Genomic DNA, 20,318 nt, shown 5'->3' with positions numbered 1-20,318 from the left:
TTATTTCTAGGCCATTAATCAAGTGTAAGCCTATGTCACATGACTTTGATCACTTGGTACAAAAGGTTATCTGGTTTTGCTTAAATTTCCAGTATTGAAAGCACTGGATGTTAAATGAAACATTTACAGTATACATTTACATATTGTAAATAATCGTACCATTGATCCTAACTTGAGACATTTTTCTTGTGTTCTGCTGTTTTTAAAGTGCCTGTTTCAACCAAAAAGTATTATTAAAAGAATGCTGATAATATGTATTATTTATTATTCAATGAATAATGTGTTAACAATTAGATATTTAAGATTATTCAGAAAACTATAGAGGAGCTTACTCAGTTACTCACTAGTACCATGGACAGCAACCAACCTAATAAAAAACAACAGAAATAAAATGCAAAAATAACATTAATCATCTCAAGGCATTATAACTGATTCTTTGCTATATATTAAAGTATCAGAGTCTTCAGGCCAAGTAAGATTTGTAAATAAACGTCCCCACCAAAATATCAGATAAAAGCACTTTTCTGCACTGATTTAGGACTACTTGTCCTAATCTTTGATGTAAAACAATATGCTGGTGACCAACTGGCTGGTTCTCAAAAATCTCCTTCAGAATTGTAGTCATTCAGGGGTTAATATTTTGTGGTCCTTTTGGCCCCCAAAACCGTGGCGAGACTGCGGAATTCCCACCACGTACGCGTGAAAAGACCAAACCTTGAACTTTAGAAACCAAGAAAAACCTGTGCTTAAAGTCACTGCGTGGTTACAAATAAATGTTTTCATACGTCTCGATGGCATTATTTGGCCTTCCGTATCAATGTTAGGATCTTTTTGTAAGGGAGGGGGCATTACTACTCCATTTATAAACAACTCTGTGGTCTGTAAAAGACTACGCAGTCGTCTTAGGGGTAAAACAGTGGCTCTGACTTTCGAAGTCCAAACTGAATGCAGTGTTTGACACCGGCAAAATGGATTTAAGTGTTCATGCAGTTGTTTTGATCGCATTGACCATTGGTTCCTTTGGATGCGCCCGGACAGTCCCTTTCCAGGTATGTCATTTTTTTTAAAACAGCATCATTATTGATATTGTCAAGTTATAACGGTGTTGTGATATTATATTTTGGTCTGTTTGTGTTTGTGTTTATCTGGAGAAATGAATGTGGAATACAGTTTATGTCGAGGGACCGATAGTGGTGCTTTAATTGCGCTTTATGACATAATTACGCGTAAAAACGCACGAACGATAAGAACGTGCGCGTTTAATAGTACGAATAAAAACTCAAAGAAACATGTCGTTAAAAAACAACAGCATTGTTCTAAAATAAGTTGAGTTTAATACGAGATTTCCGTAGGGTCCACATTATGAAAGGCAAACTAGATATCTGCAATGCATTTTGTATTCGTTTTATAAGTTAGGTTAAATGAGAAAATTGCTGTTACTGTTTTATTCTTGAAGCTCATTGAGAGACCTTAACATGTCAAGCATATGTTTAAACGAAAACTTTCTGTAAGGATTTTTAACAACTGTTTAGTTGTGATGCAAAATGTAATGAAACAGGCCAATCTGTGAAAGCAATTATTTGTAAAAAAGACTGTTACTGTGCAATGTTCAGCTATTTATTTGCATTTACAGAAACCTACCGCAGATGTGGTAATGTATTGACCCAGCAATATATTGCGTGTAAAATGATTTGCCTCCTGTGTACATTTATTTACATTTCCACCCGTTTTATGAATGGCTTTGATTCAGTGCATTTTAATGTACGATCAAGACCAAACCACCGGCATCTGTGAATGAACTGAGTAGGTTTGAAAGTATTTCTTCATATAGCTCTTTGCCCCTAAAACGCTATTTTGTTTATTTAATTTACTAAGTTATGAATAAATATGAATCCCTGTGACACTAATTAACAAAACACAGATTTTTCGTTATAATGTTTAGTTGGAGTTTCTTTCATATTGTTCCTTAAAATGTTTTAATGTGCATGCATCACGTTTAGTAAGACAGAAGCTATCAAAAACACTGTACTTAATGTATTATTTTGTGTTTTTTAGAGAATTAGACGTCAAGCCTCAACAGCAAAACCAACAGTAAGTATAACAATAACAGTACAATTTTGCTTTATATAAAACTTTAGTGAAACAGAGTTTGTTTGAGCTATAGCAGCAATAAAAGCAGAAGACCAATTCATAATTTTACTTCGTTAACTCTTCGGACCCGTCTGCGCGTTTTCCAATGTCTCCCATCAACGTGCTGCGTCACCAACGTGACAAAACGCGTGGAAAGTTAAAAAATCAGTAAAATATCTGATGGTCTATCTTTCCACATGATATACATATTAATTGGAAGCTCAAACTCTGACCTCTATGTAGACCCATCATTTGATCAAATAGGCGAATCAGAGACTGAGATATGGCGATGCGCAACAGGGGAGGTGGACCAAAACAAAAGTAGCATGCGTTCACCACGAGCAAACCTAACACCAAGTTTTTCTTGTTACATACAATTTTGAGAGGTTTAATGTGAAATTACACAAAAATATTCAATTTATACCACTGTGGTTATGGGTCTGTTAAATTGGCTATGTCAAATTCTTGCGGAAATTGCGTAAAAAGGACACTTGGGTTGCTTTAGAATAATAATTCAATTCCACATGATAGAGAAAAATAAGATTTTTTCCCTTTATTTGTTGAGACCATTTGGAATCAAGAACAATTGTTTACAGGTTCCTTGGACTCTCAGGCTCAGAGTAATACACTTAAAAAAATCAAAAAGCGCCTTTATTTATGTGTCTTTTCATAGAACTGACAGCACATACAATAATGTTTATCACGTTCAGCAGTGCTTTAGGAAATTTGGAGGGGTTTCCTGGAATATGACACCAAATATGTATACCACTGTATTTGGATATGGTGTTCATTTAGTCAAATTTAGGCGGAAATCCCCAAAATAGCCCAGAGTGAAACAGGTTAAGGCCCTGGATAAAATCTCTGACGTTATTCTGAGGTTTGTTGATCTTATAAATATGTCTCTGCATTGTTGTAACGTTATCCTTTTATAAAAATGTAGCTTTGTGCAATGCTCTGTTGCATGCACTGCCATCAAGAGAGTACAATCTCGGGTAGACCGGCTTTTCTCAAGTCAGACCAATGTGGTCTGAATCAAGTTCAAGTAAACAGATTTAAATCTACTGGATACCCAGCTTTGACATAAGTTCAAAAGTGTTAATAAATCAACAGTAGAATGCTATTTATAGCCTTTAAAGTAAGTTTTTCTTCGACGGATACATTTTATTCAACCTTAAAAGATCATAAAGTAATAACAGAATCAGTACCGTTAAAGTTATTTAACATGATCATGCACTCCAATAAGTTTTTAATAATAAAACTTTGTCACACAAAGTTGTCACAAGGGCTTAATTAACTATAAGGTGTTTGTTTTTGTGAATTGTTATTTCATATCAAATTATTATTTTGATTATCCTATCAAAATAATGGTTTAAATTAGTTTAGCTAAAACACCTGTTATCTGCTTTTTAAAGGAATGTTTCTTTAACTAACTAACTAACTAACTAACTAACTAATTAATCTTTATTCTGAGGAAATAATATAAATATTAAAAATTTTAGTCATCTCTTCAAGTTTATTTTAAATGGGTGAAAAATGTGAATACTAATCCTAGTCTCCCGTACTCTGTTTTATTTCACATTGTATATACAGTAATGAATTATTGCCATGTTGGTGTTTGTTATGCCCCTATAGCTAAAGGTGACAGATTACCATGTGCGGTGTTCTGTAGTATCTCGCTATGCTTTAACCACAGTGGAGAGCACAGTGTGGAACCAACTCCACATCACTAAAGAAGCTGCCTTTGAGTTGGATTTGACTCCATCCACATTTATCTCCAACTTTACCATGTGAGTTACACAACATTTCTGTCTGGCATTTTGCATATCTTCCAAGGTTCAGCCGCTAAATTATGTTTGAAAAACAGATTAGGGAAAAACATGCCCCTGACAATTAGTTAAATTACAATCAAAGACATATCATTTGGCTAAAGTTTGCAGTTTTATCATGAATAAACACAGCAGGGTTGAAATTGTACTAATGATTCATTCATGTGGAAAGAAATGCTTTGTGATCAAAAGGGCAAAACAGTTTTGATGCTGAAATCAGATATACAGAAATAATTAACCAAAATAACTCTTCATGAAGTTAACATAATTTGACGTTTACGTCCATAAAATGTTCGTCTGAGAAACCTCTGTAAGAGACCTAGTGAGTAAATCACCTATTTTCATAAGTGTAAGCCACTTTCCCCAAAGAAAAGTGCTATGAGTAAACAAATTCCAACAAATAAGTCTCCGTAACAGCTTGATAAAGCACACGGGGACCGGATTTGGAAACAGATGTAAGTCAAAAGTAAAGAACGTTCAGGGCAGATGAATAGCAGGCTTTGTCAAGAAAAGCTAATAGAGAAAACGAGGGAAACTGGCTCTGTTCACTTTTACCCAGCATGGTTTACCAAGGAACCTGGCCAAAGTGCACACACTCACACTTGAACATATACATAAACACACGTACATATGTAGAATGCACGCATACACCCATTCACAAAGCAAAGTTTCAAAGTGAACTCAGGATACACATTTGTTCAACACTTTACTCAAAAAAGGTTTTGCAGTGCATTCAATGCTGCTGTAAAAAAGCTCTGTAACATTACTGAGAGCTCTGTGTGTTCCCTATGTCACATGCACAGCTATCCCAGACGTCTCATCGCCACACATACATGCCGGCGCCTCATTTTCCACTGTGCCTTAAACTGTCCATTTACTCGCTCTATTACAAACAAGGTCTTTTTCAAGCTTGCTGGTTTATTTTGGTTGGTTCTTGTTGATTTTTATTTAAATGTATTTGCTTAAAGGGGCAGACCTTATTTTAGCGTTTTCCTTCCCTGACCCTCATATAGAGAAATACAAACAGAGACTGTATGCATAGCCCAGTGTTGGTGAACTCTTAAGTGTTTATGCTTCTGCGTGAGAGGAATTGCTGTGAATGCCAGAGTTTCCCAGTTACTGTGTTTGCTGAGGGAAATGACCTTCTCCGCTCACCTCTTCGTCAATGTCGCTACCTGTTTGTGTGTGTTTGAATTTGATGGGTAAACCTACCTGTGAGAAGAACATTCTTTATTGAATATGTTGTAAGACATCATTATACAAAAAAAGTTTTAAGACTGTCGGAATGAACTTGAACGTGTGCTTCTGGTATGATTCTTCTTTTTTATTTCCAATGACCCCCACCAGCACATCAAATGGTAAAGTCTATGTGTCTGAGGTGAAGATGAGAAATGCTGCCAGGAAGATGTATGACGCAGCTAAGAAGCAGGGGAAAACAGCAGCACTTGTTGCCACTAAGTGAGTCCAAAATCTATTTAATACCTTCTCCAGTGGGACTGGATTTGGTTTCTCTGGCAATATTACAGTCAGCGGACTTCCGCTAGAAACTGGAACAGACCACATTTCATTTACCTTCCAACAAGAATACGATTTGATAAATAAATACATATTAAAATCCACAAACTCACCCAACGTCATTCCACATGTGTCTCTTTTAGAGCTCCAGAAGACATTTTTCATTGTCTCAGACAGTGCTCACACTTGCTCAGACATTAGAGATTGCAATCGTTTTCATTTTTAGCTCAAACATTTCTGAATAGTTTTAAAACTAAGTGACCTGAGATATGCAACCCACATTCGTTTTTATTAGGCCTGTCGGGATTAATCGCACCCAGGATAAAAGTTTGTGTTTACATAATATAATATCTGTGTACCGTGCACATTCATTTTGTTTTTATCAACACATACACATTCATGCATATATTTAAGAAAAATCTAAAAATTAACAAACATTTACATATCATTTAAATCATTGGTAAATCAACATGTAATTTAAATATTTGTAAATATACACTCACCTAAAGGATTATTAGGAACACCTGTTCAATTTCTCATTAATGCAATTATGGTGGTGGTGTAATGGTGTGGGGGATGTTTTCTTGGCACACTTTAGGCCCCTTAGTGCCAATTGGGCATCGTTTAAATGCCACGGCCTGCCTGAGCATTGTTTCTGCCCATCTCCATCCCTTTATGACCACCATGTACCCATCCTCTGATGGCTACTTCCAGCAGGATAATGCACCATGTCACAAAGCTTGAATCATTTCAAATTGGCTTCTTGAACATGACAATGAGTTCACTGTACTAAAATGGCCCCCACAGTCACCAGATCTCAACCCAATAGAGCATCTTTGGGATGTGGTGGAACGGGAGCATGATGCATCCCACAAATCTCCATCAACTGCAAGATGCTATCCTATCAATATGGCCCAACATTTCTAAAGAATGCTTTCAGCACCTTGTTGAATTAATGCCACGTAGAATTAAGGCAGTTCTGAAGGCGAAAGGGGGTCAAACACAGTATTAGTATGGTGTTCTTAATAATCCTTTAGGTGAGTGTAAATTAAAACATGTAAAGGTTTCCTAAATATGTGTACATGTGTGTTTATAATTGCAAAATTAATATAAATATTTGGATGCGATTAATCACGATTAATTGTATTACTGCCCTAATTTTTAGGTCTATAATCTCACTGAGTGTTATAAATTGTCTTTTTATGTCTAAAATTTAAATACAAACATAAGAAAAGTTGATAAAACTGCTGATACCATACATTTTTCCTGGATAGATCTAACCTTTTTTAACAGATGTTACTTGGTTTACATAATGTTTTATTATGATGCACACACAGTATACAGTCAGTGTACCTGTCACAGTATACAGGCATTGACAATAACCATGATGTTAAAAACAATGATTATTGATTTTTTTTGTCAACTCTACACATATAATGATATCATAAATGATTCAGCACCCTTTTAAAATTAAGCCTTAAAGTCCCAGTAAAGTAAAAAATGACAATACCTATTTTTTCGTGAATTATTGCAGTGTTTATTGTCAATAGTTTATCAATGTGGGTCCTTTTCTTTTCAAAATGTGTGTGCCCTCAAAATCTTTAGTTAAAATCTGAAAAAGCATTTCCTTCCTGTAATAACTATCTATCTTAATTGTTAGACGGCTTGGGCGGAGCATCCATTAACTCCTCCCCTTCAAATGTGAGTCCAATTTTTGTTTTTATACATCGGATCAAATCGCAGAGAAAGACGAAAGTTATGCCCACTATTTTTCTTATTAGAATTTCCATTTCACTCGAACATGCGTCAAAACACGGAAATAAAAACGATCGCAACTTCCGGTTGATTATATTAAGTATACCTGTACTCTCTATACCCCTATTTTGAGTGTGATCCATTGTTCAAAAAAGAGAAAACATAAAGTAAAGAAAATGAAGGATGAATTCAATAATATCATTATTTGTATCGTTATCTGTATTTTGAAGGGAACGGGAGATCGAGAAATTTCGTGTTGCAGTCAATGTGCCACCCGGGGCTCGTGTGTCCTTCTCGCTGTCTTACGAGGAGCTGTTGTCACGTCGACTAGGACGCTATGAGCTCACTCTTGGTCTGCGGCCTGGGCAGCCCGTGCAGAACCTCTCTCTGGATGTCAGCATAGCGGAGAGAACGGGCTTCAGCTTTGTCAGAGCTCTGCCACTACGGACCAGTCGACTGCTCACCAACAATTTTCAAGGTACCCTGAAAGAAACCTCCAAAGATCTAACCAAACTCATCGCTTTGATATGCAACATAGGCTATGTTTGTTTCCTCAGTGTAAATGCAAGTATTGTTGATAAGTTGATTCACTGATCTTCTAGCAGATGCAGAACCTCCCCCTTCAACTCAGGTCGAGCAGAATCCCCAATGTGCACATGTGCGCTACAATCCCAACATGCAGCAACAGAGAAACGTTTCCACCAGAGGTCTCCATGCAGACTTTATCATTCAATACGACGTGGAACTCAAAGACCCCATGGGTGACATCCAGGTCTTCACACTTATTCACCTCATTGGTGCTAAGAGAATGAGGGTTGGTGGCCATCTGGAATAGTAATGTTATCACGGTTCTTCTCTCCAGGTAGATGATGGCTACTTTGTTCATTTCTTCGCACCCCGAGGTCTTCCAGTGGTTCCTAAAGACGTCATCTTTGTCATTGACATAAGTGGCTCTATGATCGGCACAAAAATCAAACAGGTAGCATCTCAACCGCATCTCAACCGCAAAAAATATTCTGTCATCATTTATTCACTCTCATGTTGAATCTTTCTTCTGTGGAAAACAAAATAAGGTATTTTGAATAATTTCTTGGTGGTATTGTGTCCATAGAATGGAAGTCAATGAAAGCCGATGTTCTATGGTTGACAACTACTACAAATCCTATGACTTGAACTTTTAAATCTTCACTGAATGATGTATTTCTTTGTAATATTTGACTGCAGACTAAGGCAGCCATGATGACCATACTGAGCGACCTGCGTGAGGGTGATTACTTCAATCTCATCACATTCTCAGATAAGGTCCACACCTGGAAAAAAGGACGCACCGTCCGGGCCACGCGGCAGAATGTGCGAGATGCCAGGGAATTCGTCAGGAACATAATCGCAGACGGCTGTAGGTGGTTTCTCTTTATCTCATATTACCTTGTTGACCAATTTGATTTATGCTGGCATGCGTTCTTTAGCGAAGCAACTTTAAATTCCAGTTTACCAGCGTCTAAACAAACTCATGAGCCGCAAATCTTTTCAACATTCAACTAAAAACGACATTATTTCTTCTCGCACCATATCAGGGACGAACATCAACGCAGCTCTGCTGTCTGCGGCCCGACTACTGAATCCTACCTCGCCCTCATCTTCACCCACTGATCACCGTGTTCCCATGATCATCTTTCTGACTGATGGAGAAGCTACTATTGGAATGACGGAACCAGATGTGATTCTGCAAAATGCACAGAACGCCTTGGGTTTAGCTTCATTGTTTGGCCTGGCTTTTGGAGACGATGCTGATTTTCCTCTTTTGAGGAGGCTGGCCATGGAGAATCGTGGTATGGCTCGGATGGTAAGTGGTAACGGGATCTACACTATTACTAAAAATACAAGAAAACCGTGACAATATTTACAAAAATGGATAAATGTTTCGGGGTAGTTCACCCAAAAGCAAACAATTGTGTCAACCTTGACTCTCCCTCTTGACCTTTTAAACATGTTTGACTTTCTATATTCTGTAGAACACAAAAGAAGATATTTTGAAGAATGTTAGTAACCAAAAACAGTTGGTCTCCATTGACTTCTATTATATGGACACAACACTAATGCAAGTCACGGTTTACCAACATTCTTCAAAATATCTTCTGTTGTGTTCTGCAGAAGAAAGAAAGTCAAACAGGTTTGACAGGAGTGTAAGTAAATGAAGACTGAATACTTTTATTTTTGGGTAAACTATCCCTTTAATTATGTTACTGTAAGCCACTTCAGATTCATGTTTCCAAATTGCATAATTGTCATTAACTAGGTATATGAGGATGAAGACGCAGCCAATCAGTTGAAAGGATTCTACGATGAAGTTGCCAGTCCTCTCCTCTCAGATATCCAGCTGTTCTATCTGCATGATCAGGCTTATGATGTCACTCGTACTCTCTTCCCCAACTACTTCCAAGGCTCCGAACTGGTGGTTACAGGACGACTTAAGCCAGGCGTACGAGATCTGAAGGTTACGCTGACAGCGAGCGACTCAAAGCAAAAGGTGAAAATGGAGAACGAGCTTCCGTTGACTCAAGCAGTCGTAAATACAACAACATATCTGGGCTGTCCGCAGGCGCTGGATGGTATTCCCAGCTTTGTGCATCGACTCTGGGCATACTTCACTATTAAGGAATTGCTGGTGGCTAAAATGAACACCACCGATTTGCTCATACAGCGTCTCCTTGTGGATAAAGCCACCAATTTGTCTCTAAAGTACAATTTTGTTACACCCGTCACGTCTTTGGTGGTGGTAAAACCGGATATCGATGAACCAGAACCAACTAGTTCTTCCGTGACGACTACAACTGGCAAGACTGCAGATGGTATCGTATCAGGTTCGGCAGATGTGACAAATCAGACATCTCCCAAAAAATCAAACTCTTCCTCAACTACCAAACCAAGCAAACCCACCGACACGAAATCTGTACGAGTGCAACCGCCACCCTCAGGGCTTCATACCACTGGAAGACCACCCAACACCTCTCTCTCCCATCTGTTATCATTGAAGAAGACCACTACAGTGCATCCTAACACAACTCCTACCACACCTTCCAGCAAACCGTCCTCTCCTCCCAGCACCATTAAAACCCCAGCAACCTCAGGTGTAGTTAGAAACACTTTGAAGAGTTTGAAGACTCCACCCAGCACAGTGAAGACCACTTCTTCCTCTCAACCGGTCAAAACCACAACACAAGCCACCTTAGGTAAAACCGCACCGTTTGTGAAGGAGTCATCAATAACCGACATTGAGAACTCTACTACCTCAGGACTTCAGCAAAACCCAAAGACACCACACACCAAAACAGCATCCACGACAGATTCAGATGTTGAGCTGGAGGTGGCCACACTGATGGCTCCGAGTTTTATGCCTATGCCTGGAATGACAGATGCACCCAATTTGTGGGAAGCCTCTCGTGTATTGGGTGAGTTTCTTCACAAGTTTGCTTGATATGAAGCTTTGATATGCAGTATAAGTTGCTTGTGATATGAGCGTCAGCTAAATGAATGACTATAATTGATATGATATAATGTTGTTTTGTGTGACAGACGTCTCTTCTATCATCCATATTCAACAGAAAGGTATGACTGTCCAGTTAATATCTTGTATTTTAACGTATCAGGCTAGAGTGTCAGAAATATAAATTACATTTTTTATGTCCTCCTGCTCTTGTACAGATATCGCTCTTGTTAAAGGTAGGTCATCTATGGTAGGTTTATCTATGGTCGTTTTGCACGAAATAGAGTTCCTCAGAGATGACGTATTTTTTTAGGCTAACCCTGAAGTTGGTGCCGCACTGGTTCCCTCGAGCACAAAGCCCATGCATTTTTCCAATAGATCGCAAAAAATATATATGTTCTTAAAAAAGTACATAATTGGGGATTTTTAAGGTCCTACTTTGGTTTATGGAGTGTCCAACAACAAGTTTATGTACAGTACATAGGTGTAAAAACATTTTTGTAATAATCGGTGGTTATTCTTGCCTTGCTTCTTGACTGACTGTCAAATGATTCGTTCCGTGATTCATCGATCTAATCCCCTCCTCTTTACTACCCTAGTCTGCTGTGATAGGTCTACCGCGAATGAGTGTTTTATGTCATAAAATAAATCTAAAATATTTTGAGGTTTTGTTAACCACAGATCTTATTTAAGGCAATTTAACAAAAAACTTGCTTCCAGGGTTTGCATACAAAAATACGTCATCACTGCCGTACTCTATTCTTTTAATATGGCCAAAGGTGCCTCATTGTGATATTGATTTGTAGATTACAGTGCATCTGAAGATTACGACTATGACTACAACATCCATTATGATACATGTAAGTTGAAAACCCTTGAATCTGTGCTCCATCTATTAACTACACTTGAAATATTTTTTGCTCCCTTAAATTTTTAAATACAATCAAGTTGGCTGTGCAAGTTATTTTAACGTACAATTTAAAAATGTAAATCGCTTTTACATTATTTCACTTAATTGAAATAAATTAAGCCATATTAATTCACTTTTTACTTTTATATAAGTTACTGCAACTCACCACTTCAATACTACGTTGAAATTACTTGAAAAACCAAGTTGACTGCACTTTAAAATGTAAGACTTTTACAGTGTACTTTGAGGTATGATTATTTTGGTTCATTTTGTACAGATTCAGATGCTGAGGTTGTTGGTGAGAACAACATTTATTAGCATTTACTATTAATATAACAATATGAATAAGAATTATATAAAAAATAATAAATGTATTATATATGTTAATGTTATTTATGATTATTTATATAAAATTATTACTTTTTTTATTATTATTCATGTTAAAAATAATAATAAAATCTGTTATATTAACACATAAATAATCTACTTTTTAACAGACCTAGACGACTCACTCAATTTAAGCTCAGCCAGAGTATTTTCTTCATCAGGTATGACACTACACTGAATGAAATTGTCCTTTTTCCTTATTTCCTTGTCGCCAAACATTCTTGTTAAAAGCAGGTGAGTAAATAATTATCACATTGTAATTGTTATACAGTTTAAAACATGAAATGAATGAAGTCGAATTAAGAAATGTCTGATGTAAACTAATCATCATGTGTCACTTAAAGTTGATGGAGACCCTCACTTTGTTGTTCGGCTCCCAAAAATGCACCAGAACTTGTGTTTTACCATTGATGGAAGGGCTGATGATGTGCTACGCCTCCTGGAGGACCCAGACAATGGTATAAATCTATATCTTGCAATGTATGACTGTTATAATGTTTAGATTCTGTTGCTCTGACCTGTTTTAATACCCAGGTATTATTGTGGATGGGCATCTGATGCTGGCTCCTCCTAAGGAAGGGATGGAGAATGGTACTCGAACGTTCTTTGACAGAATCACCATAACTACTGCCAATAGTGGCTATATGGTCACATTAACAGTGGACTTAGTGGAAGTAGAGATCAAAGGGAAGGGGCTTGAGATGCTGCCCACCAATCAGCAAGGATCTTTAGAACAACAAGGCTTGAGAATAACACTGAATGAACGCCACAGCTGTTGGATTGATCTTGGGACCGAGGTGAAGTTTCTCGTTCTATTCCATCGCTATAATCACCCCAAATACTTTCAGGTGGAGCACCTGGGCTTCTATATTACTGATGGCACGGGGCTTTCTCACCGAAGTCAAGGGCTGCTGGGTAGGCAACATTTTCTTATTGAAATAGTAAGGGATTTTGTGGTTTAATTTGTATTTTCAGTTTTGATTAGTTTGCTGAATTTTAATTCTATGGTTGTTGGTTACTAGCACCATTTTTTGTCAACATATAAAATAAATGTTTTTAATTTAATTTAATTTTTATTTATAATATTTTGTCATATTATTTATATAAATAATACTTTTTTTATTATTTTTGTTGCTAATTCCTTTGGTTTTGGAATCATTTTTATGTTTCATGTTTATGATTTATTTAATGATGACATATTGTGATGGTCTAATTGCCTTAACCTGATTTCACATTTTCTCCCTTCTAGGCCAGTTTCTACAAAACCACATAGAGGTGATAAAGGTCACAGACCATGCTGGTTTTCATCACGCCCAAACAAATAAGAACGGCTCACTGGCCATGGGATTGTTAAAGAAAGGAGATGAGCATTTTCCTGTCACCCTACAGGACAAAAACCTGAAGGATTCATCCAGAAAACGACACTCGGCTCATTGTTGGGTCGTATCAAGGGTAGATGTAGAGAGACTTTTGGGCAGTTCCTATCAGAGCTACGTCGTGGATCACCTGTAAATAATCCCTCCATGTTTCTGTATCTCCAGAGTTAGAGGTGGTGCAAAAAAATAGTATTCTCACTGTGATTAAAATGATTTAAAACATTAAGCAAAGATTTCAAAGCTTCTATTAAGTTTGCATAAATATGTGTATATATGCATCCATTTTAAATAAAAGATAAAATTTCATATATTTTCTGTATTTAAAATAATATAGCAAAATATCACTTTGTGAAGATATAGACTGATACTAAACTATTGTAAATTAGTCTTTAAAATCAGACGCTCGTCTTTGGTTAGAAATAAAAAATTGAACATGTACAAAAACAATTTTAAACCAACGCAAGTTTGTTTCATTTTATTCATATTTATTTTTGTTACACAAGACTGCTCAAACACGAGATGAAATTCACAACTTATAGTCATCGAGCTTGTGTCAGATTTTTTAGATGTTTAGTTATCGTTTCAACAATGAAAATGAAAGACGAAGCAAAAATAAATACAGTACAAAAGAAAAGTAAAACAGTTTATCCAAACATATGAGAGAATATGCTGGAGAGGTGCAAACGATAATGTCCAAACATAGCAATTCTTAATTCTATTGGATTCCAGTTATCGCAAATTTTGTGCACTAAGGAAGAAAATGTACGATTTAAATAGGATTCTATGTGAATCAATAAGGCCATAAGTGACTTTGGCCCGATAAATTTCAAGAATGTAATGAAACTGCCACTCACTCCTTGTTTTCCATTTCAAACAAAGATTTTGTCAGAGGCTTTTTCTGAACAAGGCGAATATGAAAAACAACACATGACAAAAGCAGTGCTTGTAAATTCTACACTGAAAGCAGTACAGCAATGATCAGCTGGTCCAGCAGACTACTGTCAACTTCTATTCATGGCAATAGAAAATAGAAATAAGCATGATTAAGACATTTTACACAACAGATATCAATGATGGTGAACATGACTAATCTTGCTTCAGTATTTCAAAGTTTGTGTTGTGGTTTCTAACAGCCGAGTGTAAAAGTGTCAGTCGTTGATAATGATGTAGTTTGCGTTGTACAATGAGAAGATGTAGATGTTCACAAGGAGAGATGTAGTGTTAATAACAAATAAATATTAGCGTAATATCTGTCTGTGTTCTCAGGTGTCCAAAAGCCAGAATAGCAATTATGATACTTAATAAATTCTCATTTTTGCCATTCCTTCCACAATTCCTTCAACGCTCTTAAATTCAAGGCTCATGCTTGCTCTCAAGATCGTCTTGTTTCAAATTTTCACAAACATTTCCATTAAATAACAGATGTCCGTATCTGTCATCATTCAAGACTATGAACGTCCGGGATTACAGAAGAAAGAGGAATTTAGAACAAGATCAATAAGAAGTGTGTGGTTTTTCAAGTTAGTACAAAGACAAAATGTTAGTTACAAGTCAATGGCTTACAATTCACTTCTATACTGCATATTATGCACCTCATTTGATTTAGTTGTCCAGAAAAATCCACCCCCAAAAAAAGACAATTAAATAACATGAAAGAGCAGTCAGTGATAGTTAGATCTACTGAAATGATACACACCAAAGGGACTGTCAGTTCCTTTCAGAACATTCAGCTGTTTTTTTTACTTGAAATATGTCGAATATGTCAATTTTCATATTGCATCCAGGTGTCGAATTGGAGTGTTGAATTATTAGTGTTAAAAGACTTACACAGGAAACCTAAATACAGGAAAACTGTTGAAGTATGAAGCTGTTTCTGTTTGGGACTAACAGTCTGAGTTTGGGTATGTTTCACTAAAGTGGATGCGATTCATTTAGTCTTTCCTTCAATAGTCACAGTTTTTCACATGTGTGGGCTTCAGTCGAGGGCAATATTCAGGACAAAAAGACACGTTTCACTTCAACAGGATATTTGCATGAAACGATGCAAATTGCGACTCTAAACTAGCATGTCGCCCACTTTGTAGTGCAGAGAGGTGAATTATGGAATGTGAGCAATAGAGCATTTGTGTCTGTGTGCTGAACTGTGTGAATCTGAACGGAATACACGGGGGCGGGGCTTCAAGACAAAGAGCATTCTGGGAGATAATGACAGTTGAAAAAGATTCACAACATTCTTAAATCTCTTGTGTTCTCCAAACCCGGCCCATGTAAATCAAATTCAGCCTGACCTATCTCCCCTTCTGCTCCTAGAGATCAACGCCTCTCACTGTTCATCCTCTCCAAAGACGTCATTCTGTTTACGCTTCATGTTCTCAAAATCGAAGTCACTTCCTGTCATGCGCTTGTAGATGTCTTTGATGTCGTTACAGGTCGTCTCAAAGTGAGTGGTGGCATCGTAAGACCGTGATGCAAATACCTGTAAAAGTAACATCAACACGGGTTGTTTCCAGATTTTTTGAACATGACTGACTGATGTCCAGAAGAAATGACTGAATGATAGTGAAGCTCACCTGACTGTCTGTACCGTCATCTGTGGGCTCATACATATCACTGATGGCCACAAACCTGCAAAAATGACAAGGTTATAATAATAAATTGACATTATATATTATTCCTTATTGTCATTACATCTCTCAACCAACAATGAGGTGCCACCAGGAATACATGTTAAACCAAACTGAAGGGCTATTCCTTTATTATCCCAATTCGTTTTTTTTGTAAAATGTTAGTTTTAAGGAACATTTGTCTCTAAAATGTATTTCAAACATCTAAGCATGAGCCATCAATTGTGTCTACTTCTACAGATCTATAGTTCCTATCAATGTATATGCAACTTTCACAAATCACATGAAGTCCAAAGGACTTTTTCAAAACATCAGGTCCAGCATGCTATACAAGTGCTTCATATTAACAGAAAAGGCAGCTTTTAGGTAAACTGACTTTTGGTCAATGGGTTCAAGAAGTTCCAGAGCGGGTTCGATTTCAGCTTCAGGATCCGAGGTTTCCACAGTGGTGCTTACAATGGCAATATATTTCCCCTGAGCCGCCACATTATGAGCGTAGGAGATCATGCACACGTAGATATCTATGTTAAAACAACAAAAATATACGTTCAATTTATGTGTTTTTAAAGCTGCACCATCCAGCTAACTTTTAAATATGCATGACGTAGACAGCACCCTCTAGTGGTGACACATACAGACGTACATCTTTACATCTTTAATTTATTCGTTTGGAAAACACTTTTATCTAGAGCAACTTAATGCATTCAAGGTATACATGTTAGATTTTGTTGCTGCTGGAGCAACGATCACTTCAGCAATAACACAGGAACGATGGTATGCTAACACATGCATTTATGATCATATAAAGTGTGACAGCCTCGATATTTTAATCTTAAAATGCTGATAATAACTGCAACACTACTGATTCTACAGCACAATTTTATTCAATATAAAAACTATTTAAAGGGAAGTTTCTGTTACTAACCTGATTTGCGGTTCACTTGATTCTGAGGAATGATGATCTGGCAGGAGTTGGCATCATTGGTATTTTTTATGGGATGACTAAGGACGCAGATGACTCTGATCACCTGGCCTACTTTCTGCACACGGTCCGGGATGTAGCTGGGGTCACAGATGAGCTGTTTGCAGCGTGCAATCTACAAAAGACAATGAAAAATAACATAGATTATTACTTTGTAATAATTCAAAGTATTTTTGTAATAAATTAATATACAAAATGCTTGTCTTGATATTCACCTCTCCTTCAGATTTCACGCCCACCACGTGGCCATCCTCAATAACTATCTCATCCACCGGTTTGTTTAACATATAGGTTCCACCGTAAATTGCACTTAACCTGTTTAAGTGTAAAAGGAAGAAAACCTTACAATTACACTCAAAACTTAATTCCTTCAGAATGACTCAGTGGTATGAACAAATATTAACATTGAATGACTGACCGAGCAAATCCCTGGGGCAGCTCTCCCAATCCGTAAAGCGGGTACAGGTAAGGGCTCTTCCCATAGCGTGCCAGAGATTCACTGTAGAGTTTGATCCGATTGATGGTCTCCAGACACGGCTGCTCAAGGTAACTGAAAAAGGAAAGAATATTGTCATTGATATTATGCCAAAAATTATGAATTGCATTGTGGGTGATTCTGTATGCAAAAGTGGTGCCACAGTTCTGTGAATCCACCCAAGGAGGTTATATAACATTAGTGACACTTACTCGTCTGTCCTGTAGAGGGCCAAGGCGTGTCCTGTGAAATCTATGACATCCTGTCCTAAATCAAACTTCTTGTACACCTCTCCCATTGTTGTGAGTTTGGGATCAACACCCTCGAACGTCTTGGGGTCGTTCTCATCAAAGTTGGCCACAAAAACTAGGAACTTCCGGAAACGTCTTTTCTCAAACATTCCCATTAGGTCTAAACAAAACAAACCAATATGATCATTTTGTTAATTATACATTTCTTGATTTATTGTTAAAAAACACCTTCTAAAATGTAACACCTGCACTTACTTGAAGCTAGAGCCTCCGTCTCAGTTGAAGGCACTTTGTAGATTTTCCCCCCTTTGTACACAAAGCTTCCCTCGACCACTTTAAAGTCGAGATATCTGGTCACTTCAGTGTATAGAAGCATCTTAACTAACTGACCTTAACGAAGATAGAAAACAATTTTAGGATGCTATACACAATTACAACTCTCCTATTTCCTTAATAGGAGGACAGTTAATTCAATAAAACATTTGGTCGCGCTAACAACTGTTACTTAAATGTGCATTCAGTATTTTTATGTACAATGCAAGAGGTCATATAGATGCCATGATTCAGAATCAAATACAAACATTGCATTGAGTACATGAGATAAAGTGGATTCTTCATTTAAATACATGATTTTTAAAATTATAATAAACAGTTAAATCATTCATGTGTAAGACATTTGTAATAAGGACAACAATTACGGACAATAAATGTATGATTAGCTATACCATTGGCCATCAGGAATTTAGGGATTAGATCAACATTCCAGTCTCTTCCCCGGCCCATCGACTCCGGGGGGCTGTCTGAAATCCCAAATCTCTTATAGAGCTGCAAAAAACACATTTAAATGTGAGAGCATCCATAAAAAACTGGCATTCGTAATGATCAAATGTGTGTGCTTTTAAGAATGACGGTCAGGCACCCTCACCTCCTCCAAGGGTGTGATGGAGGAACTTTCACCTCCGTAATATGGATTCCTGTCCATATGCAACACTTTCTTCCCATTCACGGACATGATCCCAGAAAGGATGCACTCCTGTATGTATAAACATCGTTTAGTTGAAACAAGTCAGTGTATTTTTCTCCGTTTCTATTCATCTGTTGACTTCCGCGTTGAACACAGGGATGCGAGTCACCCCACCCATCCCACATTACGAGCCCAGCCCAGATCAGCTGCACTCTCATCCATGAAGGAAATAGCTTTATTAAAGCATTTGTTTGTTCTTTTTATATTATTGTATACGAAACATTATTTATTTACAACATTTTTATTTAACGTCAAGTTAGAAAAGACGCTGTGAATATTACAATAAGAACTGAAGCAATAAAGCACCGAGACTAAACGAGTCACACCGTCGGCTGAACACCGTTAATAAAATATCTACAATAAACGGAGAAATTTCCCTGTAGCGACGCACGAGCGAGCGGGATACCTGATGCCACACCTTAGTGACCGAACAAGAGAATCAGTCATTATTTTTTAATAACATCATGTCATTTCAAAGATGCGCCCTCAAACGCTTTGAAAATGTCGGCGAAGATCCCAGAAGATCAATTTGGGATGAATTGTGCGGAGGGGATGCTGTCACACATCGGCTACGGTGCTGTGGTCCAGAGGATGCGTCAGCAATAGGCCCTCGGGTTCATTTAACGCATCTATTCGTAAAGTCGGATCTGTGAGGACACGATCCGCACCCGAGCATCCGTCTGCACGATCTTGATCTCTTTCAGTAGCCCCGGGTGACGTCTCTGGTTTTGCACACGATCATTTAACGAGACTTTACTCACTGTAAGTCCGGTGCCCAATACGATCACATCATATTCCTCATCCATGTTGTATTACAGTGGATCTCCCGTCTTCGGTCAAATTTCCGCGGAGAAAATCTTCAAAACGGTGTTGATGCGGTTGAATATTTACGCAGAATATCTAAAGGGGTAGTTGACTTGATGGAAATAAACGAGCCGCTTGCAGACACCTATCGCTGGCTTAATTTGATAACTATCGCAATTGATCACTGACTGAGGTCCACCCGGCGAATACAACCAAAGATGGCCCTGACCGCCGTAGTAGCACCGGATCCAGCGGCGTTGATGCATGCGCGAAACAATATAGTCCGCCCCCCCGAAACAGAGGTGAATGTTGAGGTAAACCGTAGATGAATGATGATTATAAACCATATTTAAGTACAGCTTTTTAAAAACAGAAGTGATGATTTGCAACCCGTGTAGTGTTATTTATTACAATTGGGGACTTTTGTTTCCAAACACAGAGCTAAACGGCACCAGGCGCAGTCACAGCCACAGTGCACGATATTCCTCCGCCGACAACATCGTCTAAACGCCTTTAAATCATACGCGCATTAACGTAATGAATATAAGTATGATGTTTATTCACTTGGTTTTGTCATCACATATGATTTCTGTTTTTCTAATAGTTCTATTTTTTAAAGTAAGATATGATGTAATCACCTGCGCCATTCCAGTCTATAAAAGTGGGCTTTGCGGTCCAGGTGTTTTAACTCTGTATGGAAATAAACACGCAGCGCAAATTATAACTACATGTGGTAGGGAGCAATATTGTTTTTATAAAAATGCTTTTTTATCCT

At 37.6% G+C, this 20,318-nt stretch overlaps 2 protein-coding genes across 3 annotated transcripts; one reads left to right on the top strand and one right to left on the bottom strand.

Moving 5' to 3' along the window:
- Window positions 1-115: 115 nt before the first annotated feature.
- On the top strand, window positions 116-13,689 carry itih6 (inter-alpha-trypsin inhibitor heavy chain family member 6). Of its 2 annotated transcripts, none has more exons than XM_056732811.1 (18): window positions 116-1,049; window positions 2,056-2,091; window positions 3,763-3,917; window positions 5,304-5,414; window positions 7,457-7,704; window positions 7,832-7,998; window positions 8,089-8,205; window positions 8,451-8,622; window positions 8,801-9,069; window positions 9,523-10,675; window positions 10,800-10,832; window positions 10,929-10,946; window positions 11,517-11,570; window positions 11,898-11,918; window positions 12,118-12,168; window positions 12,352-12,465; window positions 12,542-12,922; window positions 13,257-13,689. In XM_056732811.1, the coding sequence occupies exons 1-18, from the start codon at window positions 969-971 to the stop codon at window positions 13,517-13,519; spliced, it is 3,444 nt and encodes a 1,147-aa protein (XP_056588789.1). In that variant the 5' UTR covers window positions 116-968; the 3' UTR covers window positions 13,520-13,689. The 2 variants fall into 2 exon arrangements, with proteins under 2 accessions (XP_056588789.1, XP_056588788.1); XM_056732810.1 differs by having other exon boundaries at window positions 7,829-7,998.
- Window positions 13,690-13,843: 154 nt separating this feature from the next.
- On the bottom strand, window positions 13,844-19,784 carry gdi1 (GDP dissociation inhibitor 1). Its single transcript, XM_056732828.1, has 11 exons — window positions 19,501-19,784; window positions 18,641-18,748; window positions 18,441-18,540; window positions 17,971-18,105; window positions 17,677-17,875; window positions 17,408-17,539; window positions 17,205-17,304; window positions 16,933-17,104; window positions 16,384-16,528; window positions 15,954-16,008; window positions 13,844-15,859 (listed from the first exon to the last, which is right to left on the bottom strand). Exons 1-11 carry the CDS (start codon window positions 19,543-19,545, stop codon window positions 15,707-15,709), a joined length of 1,344 nt encoding a protein of 447 aa, XP_056588806.1. The 5' UTR covers window positions 19,546-19,784; the 3' UTR covers window positions 13,844-15,706.
- Window positions 19,785-20,318: the final 534 nt, after the last annotated feature.

This window comes from Triplophysa dalaica, chromosome 20 (assembly GCF_015846415.1).
Source record: "Triplophysa dalaica isolate WHDGS20190420 chromosome 20, ASM1584641v1, whole genome shotgun sequence".
NCBI classification, from domain to species: domain Eukaryota; kingdom Metazoa; phylum Chordata; class Actinopteri; order Cypriniformes; family Nemacheilidae; genus Triplophysa; species Triplophysa dalaica.
Note: the sequence above shows the minus strand (reverse complement) of the source record. Positions and strands in the feature narration are given on the sequence as shown.